The sequence below is a fragment of the Neolamprologus multifasciatus genome, chromosome 1 (assembly GCF_963576455.1).
Source record: "Neolamprologus multifasciatus chromosome 1, fNeoMul1.2, whole genome shotgun sequence".
Lineage (NCBI taxonomy): Eukaryota > Metazoa > Chordata > Actinopteri > Cichliformes > Cichlidae > Neolamprologus > Neolamprologus multifasciatus.
Genome location: NC_140439.1, coordinates 5,000,058 through 5,027,693, shown reverse-complemented (window position 1 = coordinate 5,027,693; position 27,636 = coordinate 5,000,058). Strand labels below are relative to the sequence as shown.

The window sequence follows — 27,636 nt, the reverse complement described above, 5'->3', positions numbered from 1 at the left end:
TATCGGACCCGGAGTTAGCAACAACCCCAAAAACCCGAAGACGAGAGTCCTGGCCCCTAGCCCTGCCAGTGTAGCAGAAATGATGAGGATGATGATGCAGCAGCAGCCGTTCTTCTCTGCGTGAGTAGCTTAATGTTGTTCGTGTGTAATTTACGTTGAGTAGGTTAACCACGTTATTACATTAATGCATGTAAGGTGAACTAGCAAACATCATCATAGCTACATGCGGCTGTCTTCTTGTTTGATGGCAGATACTCCCTTCACCCTGGCCAAAAAGGCTAAAATGACCAAAGAAAAAGTGGGAAACAGTTAAACATGAGAGGTTTTTGGACAAAGTTTGTGTTTTTTCCATTGATTAAGCTGCTTCCAGCCAAGAGTGATACCATATATGCCCCATAGCTGCAGAAAAGGCTAACATTGTTATCTTTTTACAAAAAAACAGCTAAACATGAGAGGTTTTTGGCCAATTTTGTGTTCTCCATTCTTTAAGCACCGGTTTGAGCGCCGTTTAAGCACCGGCACCGTTTCAAAAGTACCGGTTTGGCACCGGTATCAGATAAAACCTAAACGATACCCATCCCTAGTCTTGTGTGATTTTCCACCACATCTGGGAGTGGCTGATAAGAACTGAAAGAGGCAATCACAGCTTTTTTTTAAAAAAAAAAAAAAAAATAAATCAGAGTAGCCTGACTGAGTATATGTGTGTATACGTAAGTTGGTGCACAGGCTGATAAGTGAACAGGCTTAAGAAAAATATTCCCTTTACTGACAATATGCAAGCCTTTGGTGGCAATTTTAAATCTTTGTCAAACTGCAAAGAGCCAAGGATGTAATATAAGAGACAGACATTCTTGGTGTTTTGATGGTGGTTATGAAAAGTGCTGGGCTGCACCTCTCACTGACCTTGATTTCTCCATAGTGTTTGCACTATTTATGCCTTTTTGCAGCATTTTTAATGGATTTTGTTTTAACAAATTGTGCTGTAAGGAAAAGACAGTCCAAAAGGTTTGTGCTTCAGTTTTGGTGAGTGAAAATTTAATATGTAATTAGTCCATTATTCAGCAGCATCACAGCACTAAACCTGTGCAGATACAGCTAGTTAACCAAGCTTGCTAAGATTACCTGAATTTACCTTTACTTTCATCCAAATGTGGGAAATTCTGTGTTCAAAATGCCAACACGGTAGAAAAAACACTAAAATTTAGGCCAAATAAAAAGTCATCAAATGATTTTTTTTAACTATACTGGAAATTTGGGTATGTTTGTGTGTGTGTGTGTGTGTGCATGTGTGCGCGTGTGTGCGTGTGTGTGTATCAAACCTGGATGCTCGAAAGACCTGCTGATGGGGAACATTACAGGTAAGTACAGCCCAGCTCCTCAGATACATCAGACCAATCAGCTTCAGCACATTAAAGGCAGGAAGACAGGGAGAAAAAAACGCCCCCATCCTGAACACACACACACACACACACACACACACAGGCAATAAGGTCACACTTCATATAAAAGATATGACATTCAGTGGCTCATGATTTCACTTCATTACATTTATTGCTGCAAGGAGACGTTTCTGAAATTAGATGAGAAAATACAATCAAGAGGTGTAGTGGAAAGATTACAGAGAGCTACAGTCCGTTAAACAGGGTAATGGAGACCTGTCAGCACTGGTCAGGCCATTAGCTCTGAAATAGGTCCTGTGGTTCTGGAATTGTAAAATGTTTTTCAGACTTACCAGATCATTCCTTGGTTATAAATTAGATGCAAGACATTCTCGGCTATTTTGAATTCTCCATATTCAGGCTGAAAAAAGACAAAACAAAAGTAATCACTGCAACAATCCTGTGTCAGACAAGAGTCTCTCTGGGTCTTTATTGTCTTTTCATGACATGCCAAATGTTTTCAGTTACTGCAAAGGTCTGGTTTGCAGGGATGCCCGGTCATTACCAGGACTCCTATGAAGACATACTCTTGTAAAAGATACAGCATTAGCATTGTCTTAGGTTAAAATGTGCAAGGTCTTCCCTGAAAACGACATCTGGATCAAATCATATATTGCTCTAAAATATGCATATAGACCTTTGAGCTTTCATGGTGGTTTTGTAAGCACCAACACAGTATGACAAATCCAGCTTTTGAACCTGAACCAGCTTCCCATCCCTACTGGGTAGTGACGAAAGGAATAATACTGCAGATATAAGCGGCAGAAATGAGCTTTCTCTGAAGATTGAATGGCCTCTCTCTTTGAGATAGGGTGAAGAAGTCGGCCATTTGGGAAGGGCTCAGAGTAGAACCGCTGCTCCTCCACATTGAAAGGAGCCAGTTCAGGTGGTTCAGGCATCTGACCAGGATGCTTCCTGGGTGAAGTGTTCCAGGCATGTCCCACTGAGAGGAGGCCCCAGGACACCCTGGAGAGATCATATCTCTCACTCGGTCTGGGAATGCCTTGCTGTTCCTCCATACATGCTAGAGGAGGTGACTGGGGACAGGGAATTCTCGGCTTCTCTATGGAGGCTTAAGAAAACGTGGGATAGATTTAATGATCGTTTTTTCCTCTCAAACCACTTTTATTTTGAACATTCTTACCATATTTTATCATAGCAATCATATTCAGCATTTCCATTAGATTTCCCCCAATAACAAAAATATTTGTGTTGTCAGCAAAAATGTGTATTTTTAATACATCACATACCCTTCAAATGTCATTTATTTAAATAGTGAATAGTTTTGGGACAGAACTCTGGGTAACATCCAAACATGAGGAGTATTACTCTCCCATCTCACAAATTGTTTCCTGCTGGTCAAATAATTTTTCACCCAATGTAGTACAACCCCTCTGATTAAATATCGTTCCAGTTTATTAATTAATATTTCATAATCACTTGCATCAAATATTTTAAGATTTAGGAATACCCCGGCTGCACGTTGTTTCTACTCTGTAGCATTTATACCCCCCCCCCCCCCAAAAAAACCCATCTCCATAGAGACTGTGTCAGCTCCCAAACAGACAAAAAACAAACTAAAAACCAGCAACAAACAACTTAAACATAAACAATCACAAAGAAAGAACAATACAGTATCCACATCTGAACCAAAGAGTAAAACAGTGAAATGTGGATTATTAAATATTAGGTCTCTCTCCTCCAAGTCTCTGTTAGTACATGACTTAATAATTGATCAACAACTTGATTTACTCTGCCTTACAGAAACCTGGTTGCAACAGGATGATTATGTTAGTTTAAATGAATCAACACCTCCGAGTCATTCTAACTACCAGAAACCTCGAAGCACAGGCCGAGGGGGAGGTGTGGCAGCAATTTTTTCACACCAGCCTATTGATCAACCAAAGACCCAGACAGACTTTTAATTCATTTGAAAGCCTGATGCTTAGCCTCGTCCACCCCAGCTGTAAAACTCAGAAACCAGTCTTACTTGTTATCATCTATCGTCCACCTGGGCCTTACACAGAGTTTCTGTCTGATTTCTCAGACTTTATATCTAATTTAGTTCTGAGCTCAGATAAAATAATTATTGTGGATGATTTTAACATCCATGTAGATGCTAAAAATGACAGCCTCAAAATGGCATTTAATCTGCATTTAATAAATGTAAAAGAACCCACCCACCACTTTAATCACACTCTAGATCTTGTTTTAACATATGGCATAGAAACTGAACATTTAACAGTGTTTCCTGAAAACCCTCTCCCGTCTGATCATTTCCTGATAACATTTACATTTACAATAATTGATTACACAGCAGTGGAGAGTAGACTTTATCACAGTAGATGTCTTTCTGAAAGCGCTGTAACTAAGTTTATAAATATAATCCACCCACTGTTATCATCTTCAATGCCCTGTACCAACACAGAGCAGAGCAGCTATCTGAACGCTACCCCAACAGAGGTTGATCATCTTGTTAATAATTTCACCTCCTCACTACATACGATTCTGGATACTGTAGCTCCAGTGAAAACTAAGGCCTCTAATCAGAAGTACCTGACCCCGTGGTATAATTCTCAAACACGTACCCTAAAGCAGATGACTCGTAATCTGGAGAGGAAATGGCGTGTCACAAATTTAGAGGATCATCATTTAGCCTGGAGAAATAGTTTGTTGCTTTATAAGAAAGCCCTCCGCAAAGCCAGAATATCTTACTATTCGTCACTGATTGAAGAAAATAAGAACAACCCCAGGTTTCTCTTCAGCACTGTAGCCAGGCTGACAAACAGTCAGAGCTCTGTTGAGCCAACCATCCCTTTAACGTTAACTAGTAATGACTTCATGAACTTCTTCACAAATAAAATTTTTATCATTAGAGAAAAAATTACCAATAATCATCCCACAGATGTAATATTATCTACAGCTACTCTTAGTAGTTGAAGCGCCTTGAGGCGACATTTGTTGTGATTTGGCGCTATATAAATAAAATTGAATTGAATTGAATTGAATTAGTACCATTGATGTTAAGTTAGACTCTTTTTCTCCAATTGATCTATCTGAGTTAACTTCAATAATTACTTCCTCCAAACCATCAACGTGTCTTTTAGACCCCATTCCTACAAAACTGCTCCAAGAAGTCCTGCCATTAATTAATTCTTCGATCTTAAATATGATCAACCTATCTCTAATAATCGGCTATGTACCACAGGCCTTCAAGCTGGCTGTAGTTAAACCTTTACTCAAAAAGCATCTCTAGACCCAGCAGTCTTAGCTAATTATAGGCCAATCTCCAACCTTCCTTTCATATCAAACATCCTTGAAAGAGTAGTTGTCAAACAGCTAACAGATCATCTGCAGAGGAATGGTTTATTTGAAGAGTTTCAGTCAGGTTTCAGAGCTCATCACAGCACAGAAACAGCTTTAGTGAAGGTTACAAATGATCTTCTTATGGCCTCTGACAGTGGACTCATCTCTGTGCTTGTCCTGCTAGACCTCAGTGCAGCGTTCGATACTGTCGACCATAATATCCTATTAGAGCGATTAGAACATGCTGTAGGTATTACAGGTACTGTGCTGCAGTGGTTTGTATCATATCTATCTAATAGACTCCAGTTTGTGCATGTAAATGGAGAGTCCTCTTCACACACTGAGGTTAATTATGGAGTTCCACAGGGTTCAGTGCTAGGACCAATTCTGTTTACATTATATATGCTTCCCCTAGGCAGCATCATTAGAAGACATAGCATACATTTACACTGCTATGCAGATGACACCCAGCTCTATCTGTCCATGAAGCCAGATAACACACACCAATTAGTTAAACTGCAGGAATGTCTTAAAGACATAAAGACCTGGATGGCCGCTAACTTTCTGCTTCTTAATTCAGATCAAACTGAGGTTATTGTACTCGGCCCTGAAAAGCTTAGAAATATGGTATCTAACCAGATTCTTACTCTGGATGGCATTACCTTGGCCTCCAGTAACACTGTGAGGAACCTTGGAGTCATTTTTGACCAGGACATGTCCTTCAATGCACATATTAAAAAAATATGTAAGACTGCTTTCTTCCATTTGTGCAACATCTCTAAAATTAGAAATATCCTGTCTCAGAGTGACGCTGAAAAACTAGTTCATGCATTTATTACTTCCAGGCTGGACAACTGCAATTCATTATTATCAGGATGTCCAAAAAACTCCCTGAAAAGCCTTCAGCTAATCCAAAATGCTGCAGCAAGAGTCCTGACAGGGACTAGAAAGAGAGCAGATTTCTCCTGTTTTGGCTTCCCTTCATTGGCTTCCTGTTAAATCCAGAATTCAAAATCCTGCTCCTCACATACAAGGTCTTAAATAATCAGGCCCCATCTTATCTTAATGACCTTGTAGTACCATATCACCCTATTAAAGCACTTCGCTCTCGCTCTGCAGGCCTACTTGTTGTTCCTAGAGTATTTAAAAGTAGAATTGGAGGCAGAGCCTTCAGTTTTCAGGCCCCTCTTCTGTGGAACCAGCTTCCAGTTTGGATTCAGGAGACAGACACTATCTCTACTTTCAAGATTAGGCTTCAAACTTTCATTTTTCCTAAAGCATATAGTTAGGGCTGGACCAGGTGACCCTGAATCCTCCCTTAGTTATGCTGCAATAGACGTAGGCTGCCGGGGATTCCCATGATGCATTGAGTTTTTCCTTTCCAGTCACCTTTCTCACTCACTATGTATTAATAGACCTCTCTGCACTGAATCATATCTGTTATTAACCTCTGTCTCTCTTCCACAGCATGTCTTTATCCTGTCTTCCTTCTCTCACCCCAACCAATCACAGCAGATGGCCCCGCCCCTCCCTGAGCCTGGTTCTGCCGGAGGTTTCTTCCTGTTAAAAGGGAGATTTTCCTTCCCACTGTCACCAAAGTGCTTGCTCATAGGGGGTTATATGATTGTTGGGTTTTTCTCTGTATCTATAAAACGCCTTGAGGCGACTTTTGTTGTGATTTGGCGCTATATAAATAAAATTGAATTGAATTGAATTATAATCTGCTCGACTGATCCAATTAATGACCGTGCAGTTGAATGGTTCAGTCTGAATCCATACTGACTGTCAGAGAGAAATTTATGTTTATCTGTCCCACAAAGTCTAGAGTCTGTTTTTTTCCCCTGGTTGTGGTCTCTTGTGATTACTGTCAAACTGCAAAAACTGGAAAAAAAATTATTGAAACTATTATCAATTAGGGTGGCACAATGAAGTGTAATTCTGTTTGGCCTAGTGATTTTAGGATGGCCCAACTGTTGTGTTAATTCATTAGTTTTTTATGTTTTTAAAAAAAAAAAAATTCAACAGGACAATGTTAAAGTCGCCACAGATAAATATATCTGATTTGATATAATTTGATTTGCTTTCGAGCTGAACACTAGAGCCTGGTGCTTTATATATACAGCAAATATTAGAACATTTTTTTATATTCCTTGCAAATTTCAATTGTTATACATTGACTAATAATGTATAACAATGTAATCTTGTAATCTATTTTTTATCCACGTCAATAGAATAAGAATAAATACCTTAATTCTCATGTTTAGCATTTACCTGCTAAATTTTGTAAAAGCAACCAACCAACTTACAAATTTGCTCTCTAAATCCCAGCAGCAGCAGTCACTGAGGTAGCGAACCACTAGACCTCTGATGAAGTCAATGAGCAGGATGCTCGCCACTGTGAAGATCATGTCAATGATGGACAGCTTCAACATCTCCTAAAGACACAATATACACATATTCATCAGGGAAATTTACAAATACTATATACAAGTATTTTATTTTACACACACACACACACACACACACACATATATATATATATATATATATATATATATATATATATATATATATATATATGCCATATATACCAGGCATAACATTATGACCACTGACAGGTTAAGTGAATAATACTGATTATCTCTCCTGCTACTGGGTGGAATACATTAGTGAGCAAGTTAATATTTTGCCCTCAAATTTGGCAAGCGTAAGGATTTGAGCAACCTGGAGGACTGGTTCAGAGGAGCTCCAAAGCTTTTGGGGTGTTCCCACTTTCACAGTTGGGAACCAGCGACGGGGTCATGGGCTCGTGTGGCTCATTGATGCACATGGCGAGGAGAGCTTGCTACGTGTTCCGATCTAACAGATGAGCTACTGTAGCTCAAACAATTCTGAAAAAGTGGTTCTGATAGAAAGGTGTTAGAATACACAATGCATCACCATCATTTGGCAACAGGCAGGTGGTCATAATGTTTATATATATTTTTATCATTTCCACAAATATACACCGTTATCCAATCAGAAAGCAAAACCTGTCCAACATAGGTCTCCCAGCACTGATCCTGTTGTCGGGTGTTCTTTTCAAACACAGCTGTCTGGTTGTAGACGTCCCCTGAGCTGCTCCTGCTGGTTACAGCCAGCACTGTGGCGATGGTTGCTGTGGTGCTGTTGTGATTCTTAGAGAGGGAGATATCTGACACGAGGGTGGAGAGGCTGTTTCCCTCAGGATGAGATATTGTGGCCAGAAAGGAGCTGGACTCATTCCAGTTACTGTTACTCACTTGGACCTTGAAGACAGATCACAATCCATACAGCTGTGTGCTATGCTTTAATTATATGAGCGACTTCAAAGGTATTTCTTAATTCAAGGGCTGCATCCTTAGAAGCTCCATGATGACCGAGAAGGAGCTTCTTCTCGAGTGGCTCGAGTGAGTGGCTGTTAACGGTCTAGTCCAACTGTGACAGTAGCAACTAGATATATGTTGGACAACATTGTTTGAAAGAAACAGTAACAAATCTTTATTTTATCCAAATTGCTTTACTGTTACTTGAAAAAACTAAGATATTTAAACACACCATGGGAATATAAAGACAAGAGTCCCTTTAGACCAGAGTGTTAACTTTAGCCAATAAACAAATTTGTACAGCAGCACAAAAGTAGCAACTATATTAGATCCTACAGGTTTGTTTTATTATAATATATATATTTATGCACATTTTGAAAAATGATCCAGGGAGGTATTTAACTCAAATACTGCAGTCCAGTTCAAATTCATGAAACACTTAATGATTTAAATTTACTTTATGGGTCTATGACTGACTGTTTCAGGTAAAATGAAGGGTAAACTCTTTTTTCTTAGCTCATCTGTGTTCTCTTTATCACAGCGTATTTGTGAAAAAGAATGCACAAACTATAGTTCCTAGTAAGTCGAGGAAAAGATACACAAATTATAATATAGACAACTATTTTAATTGTCAGTGATGTAGTGTATTGATTTGTTAGATAACATTTACTTGTGATTAATGGCAGTTTCCACCAATTAATGGTTTCTGTTAATAAATGAGAATAACCTAAGTTATGTGTGAACTTAGGTCAAGAAAAGATGTTTAAAATGCTAAAGATGCTAAATTCAATTTATATATACAGTGGGGCAAAAAAGTATTTAGTCAGCCACCGATTGTGCAAGTTCCCCCACTTAAAATGATGACAGAGGTCAGTAATTTGCACCAGAGGTACACTTCAACTGTGAGAGACAGAATGTGAAAAAAAAATCCATGAATTCACATGGTAGGATTTGTAAAGAATTTATTCGTAAATCAGGGTGGAAAATAAGTATTTGGTCAATAACAAAAATACAACTCAATACTTTGTAACATAACCTTTGTTGGCAATAACAGAGGTCAAACATTTACTATAGGTCTTTAACAGGTTTGCACACACAGTAGCTGGTATTTTGGCCCATTCCTCCATGCAGATCTTCTCAAGAGCAGTGATGTTTTGGGGCTGTCGCCGAGCAACACGGACTTTCAACTCCCGCCACAGATTTTCTATGGGGTTGAGGTCTGGAGACTGGCTAGGCCACTCCAGGACTTTCAAATGCTTCTTACGGAGCCACTCCTTTGTTGCCCGGGCGGTGTGTTTGGATCATTGTCATGTTGGAAGACCCAGCCTCGTTTCATCTTCAAAGTTCTCACTGATGGAAGGAGGTTTTGGCTCAAAATCTCACGATACTTGGCCCCATTCATTCTGTCCTTAACACGGATCAGTCGTCCTGTCCCCTTGGCAGAAAAACAGCCCCATAGCATGATGTTTCCACCCCCATGCTTCACAGTAGGTATGGTGTTCTTGGGATGCAACTCAGTATTCTTCTTCCTCCAAACACGACGAGTTGAGTTTATACCAAAAAGTTCTACTTTGGTTTCATCTGACCACATGACATTCTCCCAATCCTCTGCTGTATCATCCATGTGCTCTCTGGCAAACTTCAGACGGGCCTGGACATGCACTGGCTTCAGCAGCGGAACACGTCTGGCACTGCGGGATTTGATTCCCTGCCGTTGTAGTGTGTTACTGATGGTGACCTTTGTTACTTTGGTCCCAGCTCTCTGCAGGTCATTCACCAGGTCCCCCCGTGTGGTTCTGGGATCTTTGCTCACCGTTCTCATGATCATTTTGACCCCACAGGATGAGATCTTGCGTGGAGCCCCAGATCGAGGGAGATTATCAGTGGTCTTGTATGTCTTCCATTTTCTGATGATTGCTCCCACAGTTGATTTTTTCACACCAAGCTGCTTGCCTATTGTAGATTGACTCTTCCCAGTCTGTTGCAGGTCTACAATTCTTTTCCTGGTGTCCTTCGAAAGCTCTTTGGTCTTGGCCATGGCGGAGTTTGGAGTCTGACTGGTTGAGGCTGTGGACAGGTGTCTTTTATACAGATGATGAGGTCAAACAGGTGCCATTCATACAGGTAACGAGTGGGGGACAGAAAAGCTTCTTACAGAAGACGTTACAGGTCTGTGAGAGCCAGGGATTTTCCTTGTTTGAGGTGACCAAATACTTATTTTCCACCCTGATTTACGAATAAATTCTTTACAAATCCTACCATGTGAATTCATGGATTTTTTTTTCACATTCTGTCTCTCACAGTTGAAGTGTACCTCTGGTGCAAATTACTGACCTCTGTCATCATTTTAAGTGGGGGAACTTGCACAATCGGTGGCTGACTAAATACTTTTTTGCCCCACTGTATATATATATATATATATATATATACATATATATATATATATAAATATAATTATGTATTTTTTATATATTTATATGTTTTATATATTTATACAGCGCCAAATCACAACAACAGTCACCTCAAGGTGGCTTTATATTGTAAGGTAGACCCTACTATATAATAACAATACATACAGAAAAAACCCAACAATCATATGACCCCCATGAGCAAGCACTTTGGTGACAGTGGGAAGGAAAAACTCCCTTTTAACCGGAAGAAACCTCCAGCAGAACCAGGCTCAGTTAGGGGCAGGGCCATCTGCTGTGACTGGTTGGGGTGAGAGAGAGAAGACGGAACAAAAGACATGCTGTGGAATAGAGCGACTGAAGGCTTTTCAGGGAGTTTTTAGGACATCCTGACATAACAAATTACAATAGTCCAGCCTAGAAGTGATAAATGCATGAACAGGTTTTTCAGCTTCACTTTGAGATAGGATATTTCTAATTTTAGAGATTTTGCACAAATGGAATTCAACACCATTCAATTTCAGTTCCAAAATTCAGTTTTTTGGGACTTACATCCGGTTCCGGTTCGAGAGTAATGAGCGCAGATTAATAGAGCTACGTTTTACTAGCGGACCGAAAGTGTTACTGACGGGAATTTACAGCATCTTGAGCTGAATTAAGACTTCAGAAGTCATTCGTCATGTCGAATGAGCAGCGGATAAACTCTCAGGTTGGTAATGAATGTGTTACATGTATAAGAACAAGCGTCATTATAATGCTTATTGTAGCTGCTAGCTAAAAACGCTAATTTAGCGTAGCTTGCCCTGAATTCAGCTTTGACAAACAAATATGATCGACTGTTTCTAGTAGAATTCCAGAGTTGTCATCTTGGACCCTGTCAGAGCCCTGTATGCTTGCAGAGACCCCTACAGTAGGGAAACATGCAAAACGGTGTCCAAACCTTTGTGTTTTAGCTTTATTTATGTCTTACACATAGTCTGAAGTCTGAATTCAGCTCAAGATGCTGTAGATTCCCATCAGTAACACGGTCCATTAATCTGCGCTCACTTTAAGCATATTTGCACTGCACAAGACACTTACAAATGTGGATTGCACAACACTGGACATTATATTCTTCATTTCCAGTTAATACTTGTACAGCTGCTGTTATTGTGTATATATATATTTATATTTATATTTCTTCATACATTCTTATATATTTCTATACTGTGTATTGTGTATTTTGTTGTACAGTTATTTTATTTTCAACTTTAATTTATATATTTTATAAATTATAAAATAAATAAATTTATAAAATTTGAATTTGATTTGAATTTTCATTACTCTCGAACCGGAACCGGATGTAAGTCCCAAAAAACTGAATTGTAGAACTGAAACTGAATGGTGAGAAGTGAATCTGAGATTATACGAGAGCTAAATTTTCAAAGGATAAAATACTGTTTCAAAGCAAATGAATTCAATTTCAAAATATAAAATTCAATTTCAATTTAGTGATGATCATTTTCAAACCAATAAACTGAATTTCAAATTAGGCTAATTCATATTCAGTTTTTAAAAGCATTTATTCAAGTTACAATTCAGATTCAATCTGAGCAATTCAAATTCAACTTATTCAACTTCAGTTTCTGATGGCACAGATTTCTGCCCATACACTTCTAATTTTAGAGATATTGTGCAAATGGAAGAAAGCAGTCCTACATGTTTGTTTAATATGTGCACTGAAGGTCATATCCTGGTCAAAAATGACTATTATGACTACATATATATATATATATATATATATATATATATATATATATATATATATATATATATATATATATATATATAATGACTATGACTACTATATTCCTTGACTGCATTCCTTGGACCATCCTTTTTAAAAAATATTCTAGAACCACCAATGCGCAACGAATCTTGGGATAGAGTGGGCCACCAAGGTTCCACCTCATGGATCCTTCAGATCCCGGGAAAACAGTCTTCTTCGCATTGCTGTGACATAATCAGCCTTCAAATGTGGCCTTTGAAGGATGCAACCCCTGAATTTAGACGTCTAAAATGTAGGACTGACTTGTAGCATATTAGCTTATTTAGCCTACACAATTAGCATTAGCATTAGTATAAAGATAGTAGAAAATAATTCCAAACTAGTTAGTTTATGTGCATAAAAAGTAAACAGAATACCTGGACACATCTTAAAGACACTGAAGATAGAATGAACTGTGTTTACCTTCTTAAAGTCTCAACTTTGGCTCTAAAATGTAGCAAAGTAATACCACTGGAATAGTGCTAGTTGTTAGCATAACAAGTTTACCAGTTATTGTATTTGTATGTAGTTATTATGTGTTGCTCATGTCAACATTAAAATAACCTATATGCTGAATTTTCACTTGAATGATATGTATCTCATATCATTTTGTGAGTTAGGGACTTTTACATCAGTGAAGGTCCACTAAATACTGCATTTTCAAAACGTGATTTTTGTAGCAATTCTTCCATGGTTAAATATTTGGTAACTTGTTTGTGCTATTTTCTAGTAACTGTGGCGAAATGAATGACCAGCAAATTAAATTATTAATCTTATATTATTTTCTAAATAGTGTTCAAATTTAAAACAAGATAACTAATTCTTAACTGGGGCTAGTTAACATACTCACAGCAGAGCTCATACTGTCGACTTTATCAAAAAGAGCAATGATGAGACTGTAGAGATTCCCAAGGTATAAGACAAGGACCCTGTAAATTGATGAGCATTGTAAGACGTTTCAGTTATTATATAAATACTGCTCCAATGAGGGCTTTCATCAGATCTTGATGAATGAAATAGTCAAAGTAAAAATTGTTACTGACAAACATTGTATAATTTGTTGAGAACAAAACAACCTAACCCACAAACCAAACTAACTTTGGTTAGTAGAAACTATATTATTAATATCAGTTACCCATAAAATCACCACAAACTTTAAAAAACCATAAAACCAGTTTTTGTACTACTTAGGTTTTAAATTAAAGACTTTAAAAACGTGCAGGGCCTAAGTAAGTTGCAACTCATATCACTATTGTCACATAACTAACCAAAGTTAAGGGAAATTTTTAACTTAGATTTTTGGCATAGAAGTGTAAGGGTTCCATTCATTTTCTGAATAGTATAGTATGCCAGCGGTCCCCAACCCCCGGGCCTCGGACCGGTACCGGTCCGTGAGTCGTTTGGTACCGGGCCGCGAGAGTTGAGGCTCAGGTGTGAAATGTATAGTTTTCAGGGTTTTTATCGGTTTTCAGCGTTATTTTGTTATCGTTTTTTTCGTTTACTCGGTTTTCCTGGGTCTTTTCACGAGTGTTATGAATAAATCTTCTTTTTTTCGGTACCGGTACTAGTTTTATTTTGTTGTATTTATCCGCGACACCTTAAAGGCCGGTCCATGAAAATATTGTCGGGCACAAACCGGTCCGTGGTGCAAAAAAGGTTGGGGACCGCTGTAGTATGCCATTATTGTGTCATTATAGGCTGCGGTTAGACAATGGTACCTGGCCAACTGGAATCGCAGTGAGGTTCGTGGGTGGTACATCTCCAGCTGAGCCACCAGTTCAAAAGCAGATGGAGCAATCATGGTGATGAGAGAAACCACTACACTCACCTGGAAAGAAGATGGATACATAAGTAACTGATGGGTAGTTGGAGAAAAGTTTGTTATTTTAACTGAAATGCATGTAACAGATATGTCTCATTGTTTCTAACAATTTCAGTGATTTCAGAGGGTCCTAATTAAAAATTAATTGATTCATTGATTAATTCATTCATTGGATGTTTATAATAACTGAACATGCTCATTAGGTGCAGTTTTCAGTTATGCGTGTGTGGAAAGAAGTTCGGCTATAAGCACCCAAGTGGCAGTGGCAGTGTACTTTTCACCACTACATCAGACACTTTGGTGACGTAATGCTTGGATACAGCTGCTTGCCCATGAAAACCTATGAAGCTCTATGCAATGTTCTTGAGCTCTGATGGCCACAGGAATGTTGGAGGTCTGTACAGATTGACTCTGCAGCAAGTTGGTGACCTCTGGGCACTACATCCCACAGTATCCACTGACCCCGCTTTGCAATTTTCCGTGGCCTCAGCCTCATCGTGGCTGAGTTGCTGCCTTTTTCAGTCACTTCCAGTGTGGCATAATGCCACTAGCGGTTGACTGCGGAGTATTTGATGGCAAGAAAAATTCCAGACTGGACTTGTTGCACGGTACCGCAATGCCCTCGATTATTTCACAAATGTTTGTAGAAGCAGTCTGCGTGCCTCTACAACTGTGACCATGAAAGTGATTGGAACACCTGAATTCAATAATTTGGATGAATGAGTAAATCCTTTGGGCAACAATGTGTGTTACAAAAAACAGGTTAAAAGATGTAGGCATGTAGCAGTTTTACAGCTTCTGTTGAGAAAAAGAAATTCTGCATGTGTGTATGCACACAGAGTACACATGTACGTGTGTTGCACAGTTGATCAGCATAGCTTACACATTCTGTTGTGAGCTGGTTGCTGTAAGGTGACTAAAGCTCTCTAAAACTGGCAGATGGATACATACATTTAGTAGTTGCCTTCCACTGGATCCATGTCAAGTCTCCACTTTCAGTGGTTCCTTAGAACTGTATTGTATATTGGATTATCCAATTAAAATAACTGATGATAAGGATGGTGACGTCCAGTCTGTTCCTGTACCTCATTCTTCTCCCATAGCGTCAGCTCCCGCTTCCCCTGCTCCAGTTTCTGAGAACGATCCACCACAAAGTAAATGATGTATATGCTCCCTGCTAAAGAGAGGAGCACCAGGATGTTGGCCAAGATCCGTAGACTGATCAGAACTGCACTGAGGGAAAACACAGTGTCATTGTCAATGATCAGTTAGACAAGTGGATGTAATTGTGATGCACTATTCTTAGTAGACATCTGAAGTGTATGTTGGATGTTCTGAACAACATACACTTCAGATAAGGTGTCACTCCAGCCTCTTTTTGTTATTGCTGACTCTTTCATTATTTACATAGACTTTCAAAAGGACGACCTTCAGCCATGAGTCTGTCTGTAGCATTTTAGCCTCCCTGTACCAACACTGAACCTAGAATATAAAATGTAGAGATCTGGAAATGTATAGATTTTAAACATTAGAAAATCTTTGGGTTTAATCAACTTAGACTTCTGCCTAAAGTAAAGTATTGTAGCTCAGTGTCACCAATGATTTACATGTCACTGCCATTTTCAGTGTCAGGAGATGCACTTGTTCTTCAAGGAATTGTGGCTACTTAAAGATCTGTATCCATCCATCTCCTGCAGTCTGAGCAGAATTTACCTCCCCTTCCTCAGCCACCTCATCGTTATCTTCTGAGATAATCTAAGACAGCGGTCCCCAACCCCCGGGCCTCGGACCGGTACCGGTCCGTGAGTCGTTTGGTACCGGGCCGCGAGAGTTGAGGCTCAGGTGTGAAATGTATAGTTTTCAGGGTTTTTATCGGTTTTCAGCGTTATTTTGTTATCGTTTTTATCGTTTACTCGGTTTTCCTGGGTCTTTTCACGTGTGTTATGAATAAATCTTCTTTTTTTCGGTACCGGTACTAGTTTTATTTTGTTGTATCTATCCGCGACACCTTAAAGGCCGGTCCGTGAAAATATTGTCGGGCATAAACCGGTCCGTGGTGCAAAAAAGGTTGGAGACCGCTGATCTAAGAGACATAATCTCTTCAGCATGCCTTGAGCCTAGCCTGAGGTACCTGCCCATCTTACAATGCTGTGATTGCAGCCATTCTCCAAATCATTGTTTTTTGATCAATGGTCATGAATATTTGCATATTAATGATCATGAAACTGACCTCATAGCCCTTTGTTCCTTCAGTGGGCTGGTTTCAGTCATTATGCAAATGTACTGTTCATAAGTTTGGGGAAACCTGCAGTCAGCTGAGACTGAAGATGTCACTTGGCTGAGTGACGAAACGCTACGTCCAGATGAACAGAATCAACTTTTTGGGGTAGTAAAGAAACAGTCACTCACCGATAGCTTCAATAGACTGAGCTGGAGGAAGCTGGACAAACAGAAAACATACAAAACAATGCTCACAAATAAGCACTTACAGACTGGTATCCTTCTTCTTTTCTTGCTCCTCGACAATGGCTTCCTGTGCAGAAAAGTATTGATAGTCACTTGTGCTTAGGTCGTAATTTAAATATCTCGTTCTTAAAAAAATATTAATTGCACAGTTCAAGTTGCATTCTTCTCTGACCCTGATGTTGTTAACAATGGCAGCTCCTTTGCTCTCCGCAGCCTCTGAGTTTCCTATCAGGTAATCCCAGGCACAGAACACTCTCCAGCAGAAAGTGAAGCTTTCATCAGAAGCACTCGCCAGGCTCAGGCGTGAATTCTTTGCCATTCTGCAGAAATATTATTTTTCATATTATCAGACGATTTGCACATCATGTTTTTTATTTTAATAATAACAGTCCTTCACCATCAGTGAAGCATGAACAGCAACAGGGAGAAGAGAACAATGTGATGCCTTGTGCGATGTTGGGAAACATTGGGTCATTTTTATTTTATATTAAGTTGCTGATTATTAAATGTTGCAAAGATTGGAAATTATGCTAAACATTACTCTGACCATGTTATGGTGAAATGTTATAGATTCAGTAGGGATAAGAAAGGATTAGATTAACTTTTAACTCTTTTTTCCCAGTTTTAACAAACTTGAAATCATTCTAAGACGTCACACTGCTAACCCATCAGATAATTATAGCATCAGTATAAGTTTTAAAGAACTTAATGATTACTTTCGCAACAGAATGATGAAACTGTAGGCAAAGACAGCCATTCCAACCAGGAAGTAGGCAAGGGGTAATCGGTACCCTGCACTGCCGATTTTCCTCACCCTGCCGTAGTAACCATAGAATAACACAGAGTACTGGAGGTAGCCCTGTGAAGAAGACAACACGTTTTCACAAACACACATGGCAATACACACAAAGAGATAAAAAAGGTGAAAATGAAAACAGTAAAGGAAATCAGTTGGAGCATGATCATTAGTATCCATTATATGTAATGTTTATATCGGGATGAAAGAATCATGTCTTTACTTGCTCCTACATCCTAACTCGAATTCAACTTTTGGACTGGAAGAGGTTTCGATCGGTTTTATCTTAACTGGTCAGAAAGGGAGTAAAATAATGTTTAAATAATGTTCTAGTCTATCTGTAATAATGTGCTATTGATAGAATAAGAAGAAGAAAGACGCTTGCCCCAAGAGACCAGATGGTGTCCAGGTCCTGGGCTGAAGACAGGTGTTCCTTGGGAATAGTTTTACTTCTTGTTGTTCCAAATGGTGCTCCAGCCAGCAGCTAGTGCACACAAACATAGTTCAGTGCACTGTAATTGTAATAAATAAAATGCATTTCAGTCCTGTTATCTACAGGCAAAAGAAGACTGATGTGTTTATCTGTAAGATAGGTGACCATATCTATTTGGTGGTATGACTCTTCTGGGACTTCCCCTTCCGTCATCCAGAGCCAGAGCAATAGCAAGACTTGACGATTTGCACAAGGACATCAGTTTAGTTGACAGCTGAGCTGATATTAAGATTGCCTACTGATCTGCAGCTGGACTTTGTAACATTATGCTTGATTTTTTTAGTCCATGCCTCCTGGTTACGGTTTTGCTAGGTTTAGGCACATGGCAGCGTTAGTGTTAGGTGAAGATCAGTGCAAGGTTACAGAAACTTTGTTGTGATTTTTAAAATTAAAAAAACTTGGTGTTACTGTTGGATTTTTGATAACCCTTTCATCCCTCCATCCATCTACCTGCATAACAAGATAATTTAATACAATATAATAGCCCTTTGTACATGTACAACCTAACTGTGGGTGCTCCACAACAACTGTGCAGGTATGAAGCATAAATAGTAAGACAGCAGGGATAAATAGACATGAGAAATATATAGAAACCAAGAGGAAGGCACATTATAGAAGAACAGGTTGCAAAGGACTTGGTCTGAGTAGCCTCTGAGTGTGAGTGGCCCGAGGGATGAGGTTTACTTAGACAGTTGTTCAGGTGTTAACAATACAAATGGCCTAGCAATGTCAAAGCATGTGAGGGATTGTAGACCTGCCTTTTGGAATGAGCTTAAAGATCATCACCCAGAAGCTTTGTGAGTATTATTATTTTCAAAAATCAACCAACTGTTGGTGTGATTATTATAAAACAACAACCAGGAGGAGCATGTTAATGATTTAAAGGTAGTTGGAACTGGAGATGGACCGATCCGATATTACGTATCGGTATCGGTCCGATACTGACGTAAATTACTGGATCGGATATCGGCAAGAAATAAAAATTGTAATCCGATCCGTTAAATATCAAAAAAGCACGTCACAAAACTTGCTACACGGCGTAACTCGGCTCATAACCGTAGCACGTTGCAGCAGTGTGGTCACGTGATAGAGCGGCTGTGTGTATTTGTAGCGTCGCTACCAAACCAGCATTTCATCTCCGAGGAAGTTTTCCCAGAGATAAGTAAAGCCAGTGTGTAAGTTCATCTCTGAATGTTTGTAAAGCATTCCAGCGTTAAGCTTAACAACAGATATATGGAGCGACTGCCTCTCTCTCTCTCTCTCTCTCTCCTGCTTCAATCATAAACTGATCAATGATCAGCTGATCGTCTCTCTTCTTTGTTTTTGTCTCACTTTGCACCAGAAAGAGGAAACCAGCGGCTGAACAACAGCAGCACGTTTAAGCTTGATCAGCTGTTGTTAGAATTTATTTAATATTATTTCTACACCAGGATCTTTTTCTACAGCTGACGTAACTGTGCAGGGGCGGAGCTAGCAAAGTGTAGCCAGGGGGGCCGATAGGGCATGAACAGGGAAAAGGGGGCACAAAGACATACTTTTCTTTCTTATTCTCATTTAAAATGTCGAGCTTTTAATAAATAATTATCTGAATCTTTCACCCAAATGTATAGAAGTCCATTACTGTATATAGTAACTGTTAAGTCTAATATACCCTGGTAAGCTATAGTACTTTTTCCTTTGGGAACCATCTGTGCAGTCTGCAGTTCTGTTGAAGAAAGATGTTGAATCTATTTAATTATTCTTGAAAAATAATTTATTTCTGTGCATTTTCCCCCTGCATCAAATTAAAGTTGATTACATCGATTAAGCATCATGAGGTGGAGGGTGGGGGGTGGTTCCCTTTTTTTGGGGGGGGGGAGTTTGCAACCCTATTAGTTAGGTTGCTTAATATTTCTGCTAAGTACTCTTTAAAATACCAGAATAGGGAGGATGGAGCAGGTTTAAGTTTATTAGATTGATCAGTTTTGCTGAACTATGAAATATTTTGTTGTATTTTTTTACATACAGGTATAACAGAATAGCTTTAGTGTTGTTGTTTATTTAAACTTGAGTATGAACTTGTACAAAATGCAGCAAGATATTAAAGAAACGTTTTATTGATTAAAAAACACTATATCGGATTCATATCGGTATCGGCAGATATCCAAATTTATGATATCGGTATCGGACATAAAAAAGTGGTATCGTGCCATCTCTAGTTGGAACCATAGAAACAAAGAACACAACTTGAAGCACATTATGCCATATTAGATTGAAATCTTGCAGTGTGCCCACAGCCAAATACGGAGGTAGAAACATTGTTACCAACAAGGGTTTCTCCACCATGTTTTCCCTGGGGATCAAATACTTATTTCAGTTGGCCATGCAAGTCAATTTCTAACTTTTAGCCAATATGTTTTCTACTGGGGGTTTTTGATTAAAATTAAATGTTTGTGTTTTGGAGGATGTTAATTTCTTTATAAGTGAGCAAACCTACAGCTTCAGCATAGGCTCAAACAAGCCTGTGTTCCACTGTGTGCAGTACATTGAACAAATACGATTGAGGAGCACTGTAAATGTTGTTGAGAGTGTGTTATTAAAGAAAGACAGTGATAACTCAGCTGGACTGACCCTACATTCAAATGTTGAATATTGGTAAATGGACTGGTTCTTTAATACTCTATGTCAAACTCGCCTCATTCACACAAACACTGTTTTGCTGTACTCTTTCTATGCTAGTGATTTCTATCTAACATTAACATGCATTCATGCTCCAATGGATGCATCAGAGAGCAACATGGGTTTAGTGTCTTGCCCAAGGACATTTGACAAGAAGAGCTCAAACTACCGAGCTTCTGATTAGTAAGTGGCCTGCTCTGCTACCTGAGCTACGGCCACCCACTCAATTCCCAATACAATACAGAAACATGAAAATGAGAACCTATAATGTTTGATAGCGAATAATATTATTCACTAAGCAAGGTGAGATAAAGGTGAGACGTGCAAATAGGAACAGCAGAATGGTAATTCCAACAAACCATGAAGTGAGAAAGAAGAAAAATGGAGGATCAAGATATGCAGTGGGAATGACATCGTAAGTTATGTCTGAGAAAATTGCTTGTGTCTGCATGTCAGTGTGAGATATATATCCAGGTGCACCCCTATCCCACTATTACTGTCCGTGCCTGCCTTGCAAATATTCTATAATCTGAAGGACAAATCAACAATATATTTACTGGGGTAAAAATTAAATACAAAACTCATCATTGACCATTTTTTGTAGGTTTTATTATTTAAGATATTTAACATTTAAATTTAAAAGAAAAGGGCAGGAGATGTGCTGAAAGAGTCCTGCAAGAAAATATTGTCAAACAGTTCAGTACAACAAATACCTGAGACTTAAATAGACTCAAGGTAATTAGGGAGAGGGGAGGAAGCTGGGGAAGACAAGACACAGGTGGATAAAAGATCAAATCTAGCTAACGAGAGAAGGGCAAGCAAAACTAAAGACAATGCACACAACATTAGCATGGTAACAAATTAAAACAGGACGTAACTAAACACAGGACACAAGGATGCAAAGTTTATATGACACAGATGGGCAGAAAACATCCAACTATGAAAACAAAATACAACCTGAAAATATCATGGACAAAAAAAATATATGCGTTATCAAAAATGGATCTTTTTTGGTGGTTTTGGTGCAGACTCGTCAAACTCTGGACTTAAATGTAACTGATATCTGTAAAGAAAAGTGGAGCAAATTCCACCAGGATGCGACTCATTGCCAGTTAAACTCAACATTTTCACAGCACCGTATGAGAAATAGAAGTTAACATGCATTTATGAATAGAAAGTTGCTATCATAGGTATCTCTACGAGTCATATGCTGCACACCCAGACATGTGATTCTACAGACTAGTTTCCAATGTGTATGATTTGAATATAGGATATGAATGAGTTGAATGATTTGACTGCATTATTATTTATACACAGATTGTAGGTGAAACAGGGGACTTAACTTAGCTGCTGCTAGTGGTTGTATTAGGATTATATTCCTGTATAAAAGCAAGGTTGTCAAGTGGCTGTGTAGTTTTGCAGCTGGATTACCATTCTAACGAAACTAGAACTTTCTAGTCCATCCATCCATCCATCCATCCATCCATATATGGTATGAGAGATTTTCTGACCTCTGGTAGGACAATGAAGGCTCCAGTCATGATGGTGAGAACAATGTTGATCCCAAACAACCAGCGGAGGAAGATAAAGTAGGAGGCCACGCCTGACCCAAAGTGACCTCAGCAAGTCAGAGGAAACATCAAAATAAGACTAATATGTTGCACATAGTTCACACACAAACACTGCTGTAGGTGTACACCACTGACAGTAATGCAGTAATGTAAGTTTAATCTAACATATAATAAACACAGCTCACTGAATAAACTTTCACATTCATGGTGCCTGGAAGCAAACACTATTTGGTACATTAATGACAAAGAAATAAAAAATTATTTTTGAGAAAAATGTGTCAAATTAGGCAGTTGTACTGGGCAGCGTACTGTGGTGGCCTAATACACCATAACACGACTATAACAGTCACCAACAACCCTTGGGTTGTTATTTATGTCGATGCCTTCATCCATACAATAAAATGACTGAGCTCATCAATGCATCCATAAGGCTTCAATTTATCCTAAGAGTGCATGTGCCAAATAGCATTTGTTCCTTTAGTGCTGTCACCAAAATGCTCTCTTTGAAGCTCCGCACCATAACAATTGATCACTTTAATAATCTGTTGGATTGTGTTCTGCTGTACCACAAATGTGAATAGCTTAAACACGTAACCAGCAGTATCCTTGGATCTGTTGTGCCGTTGTTCTCGACATGCATTTAAATCAGTGTATTATTGTCTCTTGAATGGCCCCAGTTCACAACAACGTCTCTTCAAAGTCCATATGCTGATGGTAATGTGTTGATTCTGAGCCTTAATCACAAATATTTCTTTGTTGCTGAATCCAGTTGAAAAGTATAATTTAATAAGGTCATCTAATGTCATAGCAAAGCCGATGTGGAAAGCAATGACTTTCCTTGATGAAAAGATGCTATTTTCAAAGTTATTTCTAGCAAATTTCCCATTTTCTGTCCTGTTGAACATCATGAGTGATTTCTTATCGCCCCCCCTTTGTTTTTTTCTTTTTAGCCAGCAGATGTAGGAAACACGTTTTCATGAACAAAGAAAACAGATAACTCACTTTCAATTTTCTTGATCCTGACTTCCCAAGGAATGAACAGCACCACAATGTTGTAAAGCAAACGGGAAAGTTTCTTCAGCAGCTGCAGGAGAGAATCAGGCTGAGAAACACTGACAGAGGTTTACCAAAAAACTACTTCTACCATTGTTTCTGTGATGAAAAGCTCTCAGTAAAGTCTAAAATTATAACAGCAATTGCATTTTTTATTTATTGTGTGTTGATGAACTGTCTAATTTTCAATTTCCAGCATATAATAAAGTAGCAGACACCTGAAACAGTGTGGCTGTATCGTTTTTAGTGCTGAAAGATAAGAAACACAACTAAGCTGTTAATTGTTAATCAAGAGAAGGTCAGCTGGGCCATTGATTCTGATTTTCAATTAACCGTGAGCTGAACTGTAGAACTGATACCGGATCATCAGACTGCTCAGCGAAAGGCAATTTATTCTAATGGGTGGGAAGCAGCCCAAACATTGAATTAACTGCGCCGTAACATGGGCTATAAATTCACTTGTGCTGCTCCATGGATTATTGCAGCACAACTGTCGTTCTCACTGTCTGACTTAATCTTTTTGCAAATACGAATAAAGAGCTATACACATGTGTGTTCAGCCCACAGAGGAGAAGAGCCTCGAAAGATCAAAACTCAGCAGCCTTTATATAAGAAATCCAACACAATTTACTGTTTTGGCTGTAATCATCAGGCCACTGCAGTGCAGAGAAATAAAACTGCCCTGAAATAGCACTTTATCCTGTTGTGGACAAGATCTATAATGCACTATAAATACATTAAGCAATCTGTTTCTCCAATCTCCAGTCCAGCAGGATTAGATTGTGCAAAAAGAAAAAAAGGCTGGTGGACGTACATCAGCTCCTGCGGTCTGGTAACCTCTGGTTCTGGTTAGTCGGCCCTCATATCTCAGAACAATCTCTCTGGCCTGCCTGGGAATCACACAGATAAAGTCCACCAAGTACATTTATTTATTTAAACAGAAAAAGATCTTTCCATTCAGTTACTTGCATTTTTACAAATGAATATTTTGTGAATACTTACGCAGTACACATAATCAATCAAGTAATCAATAATCAAGTGAGCATAACTCAAAATTAAATTGAATCTTAATTAAATGTTCTTGAAGTAGCCTCAACATTTTTACATCAGATTTTCAGTATATAAATATTATTTCTCTGATTCAAGTAATCAAACCTGTTTTTGTTCTGGCACAAGGAACAACTAGGAAGCCACTGAGTACTGAGTGTGTGAATTGTATAATAATTTACAGACTTTCAAGGCTCAAAGGCTTTACAATAAATGCTGATAAATAATAATAAATGTTCATTTACAGGGCTGAGAGTCCAAATCTGAAGAATAATGTGGGTAAAAATCACAAATTTGTGGTGTGAAATAAATTGTTCTTGCAGTGGAAATAATTACACTCACCCTGAGATTAAAGGGGGTTTAAAACCGCACACTAGCATCCCACCCCTGATGATGGTAATAAAACCTCTGCGGTAATAGCAAACTGCCCATATAAAACCTGTTATTCATGGCACACACTCAGCACATCTCTGGAGCTCTCTATCTACCCCCTCTGTCTCTCTGTGGCTCAGCTCGGTCTCTGTTAGTAGTCTCCTTGGACTCAGTCTGTACTATTTGTTGATACTATCAAAAAAAAAACATTTCCTTATGCAAAAAGATATAATTGGTGAAGGTAAAATGAAATGTGTCCCTCATATATGCTCTTTGTGTACAGTGATGTGAAAACCCTCCCACCTTCCTTTAATGCCAAGGTTTTATGTACAAGGAAATAATAAAAAATAATCTGGTATTTACCACATTCTAAAATTACAGTGTAACGTGCCACGTAATTGCATGACATATCACACTGTGTGCATGTTAAAACAGGCTTATCTGTTTCCTGTCACTGGCAGTACTTTCCTCTCCATCACCACATCGTTGCCCTACTCTGTGTCAAAACCTAGCTGCTGTGTTTGAGTACTTACCTGCCTGGCCCAGTCTCTCACACACTCTCAGTTGCAAACTGTTCTAGAGGCTTTGACATTGCAAAGCTGGCCCTGTGGAAAAAGTGATATCCTGACTCGTGAAAGAATTGTAGTAAACATTTTTGCTGGAGTCATTCTTGAAATGGTTCATTAAGCCCTGGAGAACCTTTCTCAGCTGCATCTGAGTCCTCTGAAACTTTGACAGCTCTGTAGTAGATTTGCTGCTGTGCTTGGGATCATTGTCCCTAGCTTTGCAACAGATGCCCTTATATTTGACTTTAGAATGCTTTTGTATGATTTGCTTGCTTTAATATGCACTATATTGCCAAAAGTATTCACTGACACATCAAAGTGACTTTAAGTGTTCCAATCCATTGTTGTTGATCAATGGTCATGAGAATTTGCATAATTAAGATTAAGGAACTGACCTCCCAGCCCATTGTTCCTTCAGTGGGCTGGTTTCAGTCATTATATAAATGTACTGTTTATAAGATTGAAACCTGCAGTCATGCTTCTCCATCTCCATCGGTTTGGACTTGGCATTTGCAAGGAGAACAGTACTTGTTTGACTGCATTATGCCAAGAGTAAAGTTTGGTTGAGCAGGAATTACGATGTGAGCTTGTTTTTCAGAAAGTAACTCTTAATGCTTTAGCATACCAAGACATTTTGGACAATTTCATGCTCTCAACTTTGTGGGAAAAGCTCGGGGATGGCCCCTCCAGTTCCAAAATGACTGCACACCAGTGCACAAAGTAAGGTCCAGAGACTGGACCCTGCTGTGAGCCAAGCCTTGTGGTCCAACACTTGTGTCTCACCTCACTAATATGATTCTGAAAGAATGATCCGAATTCACACAAACACACTCCTGAACCTTGTGGAAAGCCTTCCCAGAAGAGTTCAAGTTGTTATAGCTATAAAGGCAACACCATATTAAACCCTATGGCTTAAGAATAGGATGTCACTCAAGTTCATATGCATGTGAAGATAGATGAGTGAATATTTTTGACAATAAAGTGTAGTGCTTTTCTAGTCCTACTAACCAAATAAAAAGTGCTATACAACAAATCAGATTTGATCTCCAAAAGTTGGTTCTGTTCATCTGGACGGAGCGTTTTCAGTGGGAGAAACGTTTCGTGCAAATGTTCTGTTTATAAGATCGGGGAAACCTGCAGTCAGCTGAGACTGAAGACGTCACCTGATGAGTGATGAAACGTTTCTCCCACAAAACGCTTCGTCCAGATGAACAGAACCAACTTTTGGAGATTTACTTACCTGGATAACTGAGAATGCATCAAGATAAAATCAGATTTGAATTATACATCCATTGATATTGACTGATTTTATACACTTCAAGCACTTCATCTACCAAACGTTAATGGCCAATTTAAAATTACAAATAACAATTATACTGCAAAGCTAGAGTACCCAGAGTTAAATGAAATGATTCTTATGTAGCACTTTTCCACTCTCCCAGAGCACTCAAGCCGTTTTATATATGCCTCATTCACCTATTCATACAAGCGTTTTCTTCTAGGATTCAGGGCTTTTTATCCACCAATTACACACATTCATACTCCAATGCATCAGAGAGAGCTTGGAGTTAGCCCAAGGATATTTGGAATGGAGGCTGGATCAGCCAGGGATCCAACCACCAAGCTTCCGATCAGTAGATGACCTGCTCTACCTCTAGATTGTTGGATCAGCCAGGTGACGTGCTTGGCCTCAATTCGTTCTGTCTGCCTGTTCATCTTACCCTGGAATAATCATTGTTTCTGTGCAGAGCTCTCCCTGTGTCTGGAACCAGTAAACACTAAGAGACTGTGAGTGTGCGCCTGAGGACCGCCTGCAAAACCTCAGCACATCAGTAACAGTGCCATTTATTTTCAAAGTAAATAAGGCTGTGTGGGTCTATCCTCCTCCCAGCTTATAACAGAAATCTCCATATAGAAAGGTGCATTTGAGGTTTTTATATTTTATGCACAGTTTTCCAATAATACAGTTTTATTTGTGGTGTTTTAATGATGTTTTATTCCTCCACAGCTGGTCGTTGTCTGCTAATAAGAAATAATTTTTGCAATATAGCAAATATCAATTTAACTACAGAAGAAATAATATTTGACAATTCTTCAGCCAGAAATGTGAAGATGTCCATGTAGTGTGCAGATAGGCAGCATAAATGTTGTGTTTTAATCTGATCCAATTTATCTTACTTACTAAACAGTGCTAGTTATCCTATGGAAGCTGTAAGGGTGCAATTAGGCTACGTCCACACGTACACGGGTATTTTTGAAAACTGAGATTTTCCGTTTTCGTTTTAAAAAATAATCCCGTCCACACGTAAAGGCAGAAATGAAGGAAAACGCTGCTAGGAACATGCCAAAGCAGCAGGTGGCGCTATATTCCTAACCGTGTAGAAATGTTGGCCAATCAGAAGTCTAGAAGCCTCGGTGGGAAAAAGTAAACAAAGATGGCGCACAGAAGCAGAACCGAGTCGTATGTGTGGAGGGACAGTAACTGTGT

At 38.9% G+C, this 27,636-nt stretch overlaps 1 protein-coding gene across 1 annotated transcript in view; it reads right to left on the bottom strand.

Moving 5' to 3' along the window:
• The window catches only part of tmc3 (transmembrane channel like 3), a 44,344-nt gene that overhangs the window by 13,322 nt on the left and 3,386 nt on the right, over nt 1-27,636 (bottom strand). Inside the window, exons 3-16 of the mRNA XM_085165707.1 lie at nt 23,978-24,053; nt 23,113-23,194; nt 22,051-22,157; nt 17,774-17,872; nt 17,309-17,451; nt 16,765-16,912; nt 16,616-16,659; nt 15,212-15,359; nt 14,023-14,132; nt 13,155-13,233; nt 7,778-8,032; nt 7,052-7,180; nt 1,733-1,800; nt 1,320-1,448 (exon numbers count right to left, since the gene is read on the bottom strand). Coding sequence (XP_085021833.1) covers nt 1,320-1,448; nt 1,733-1,800; nt 7,052-7,180; nt 7,778-8,032; nt 13,155-13,233; nt 14,023-14,132; nt 15,212-15,359; nt 16,616-16,659; nt 16,765-16,912; nt 17,309-17,451; nt 17,774-17,872; nt 22,051-22,157; nt 23,113-23,194; nt 23,978-24,053 — 1,617 coding nt within the window. The remainder of the gene's footprint in view (nt 1-1,319; nt 1,449-1,732; nt 1,801-7,051; nt 7,181-7,777; nt 8,033-13,154; nt 13,234-14,022; nt 14,133-15,211; nt 15,360-16,615; nt 16,660-16,764; nt 16,913-17,308; nt 17,452-17,773; nt 17,873-22,050; nt 22,158-23,112; nt 23,195-23,977; nt 24,054-27,636) is intronic.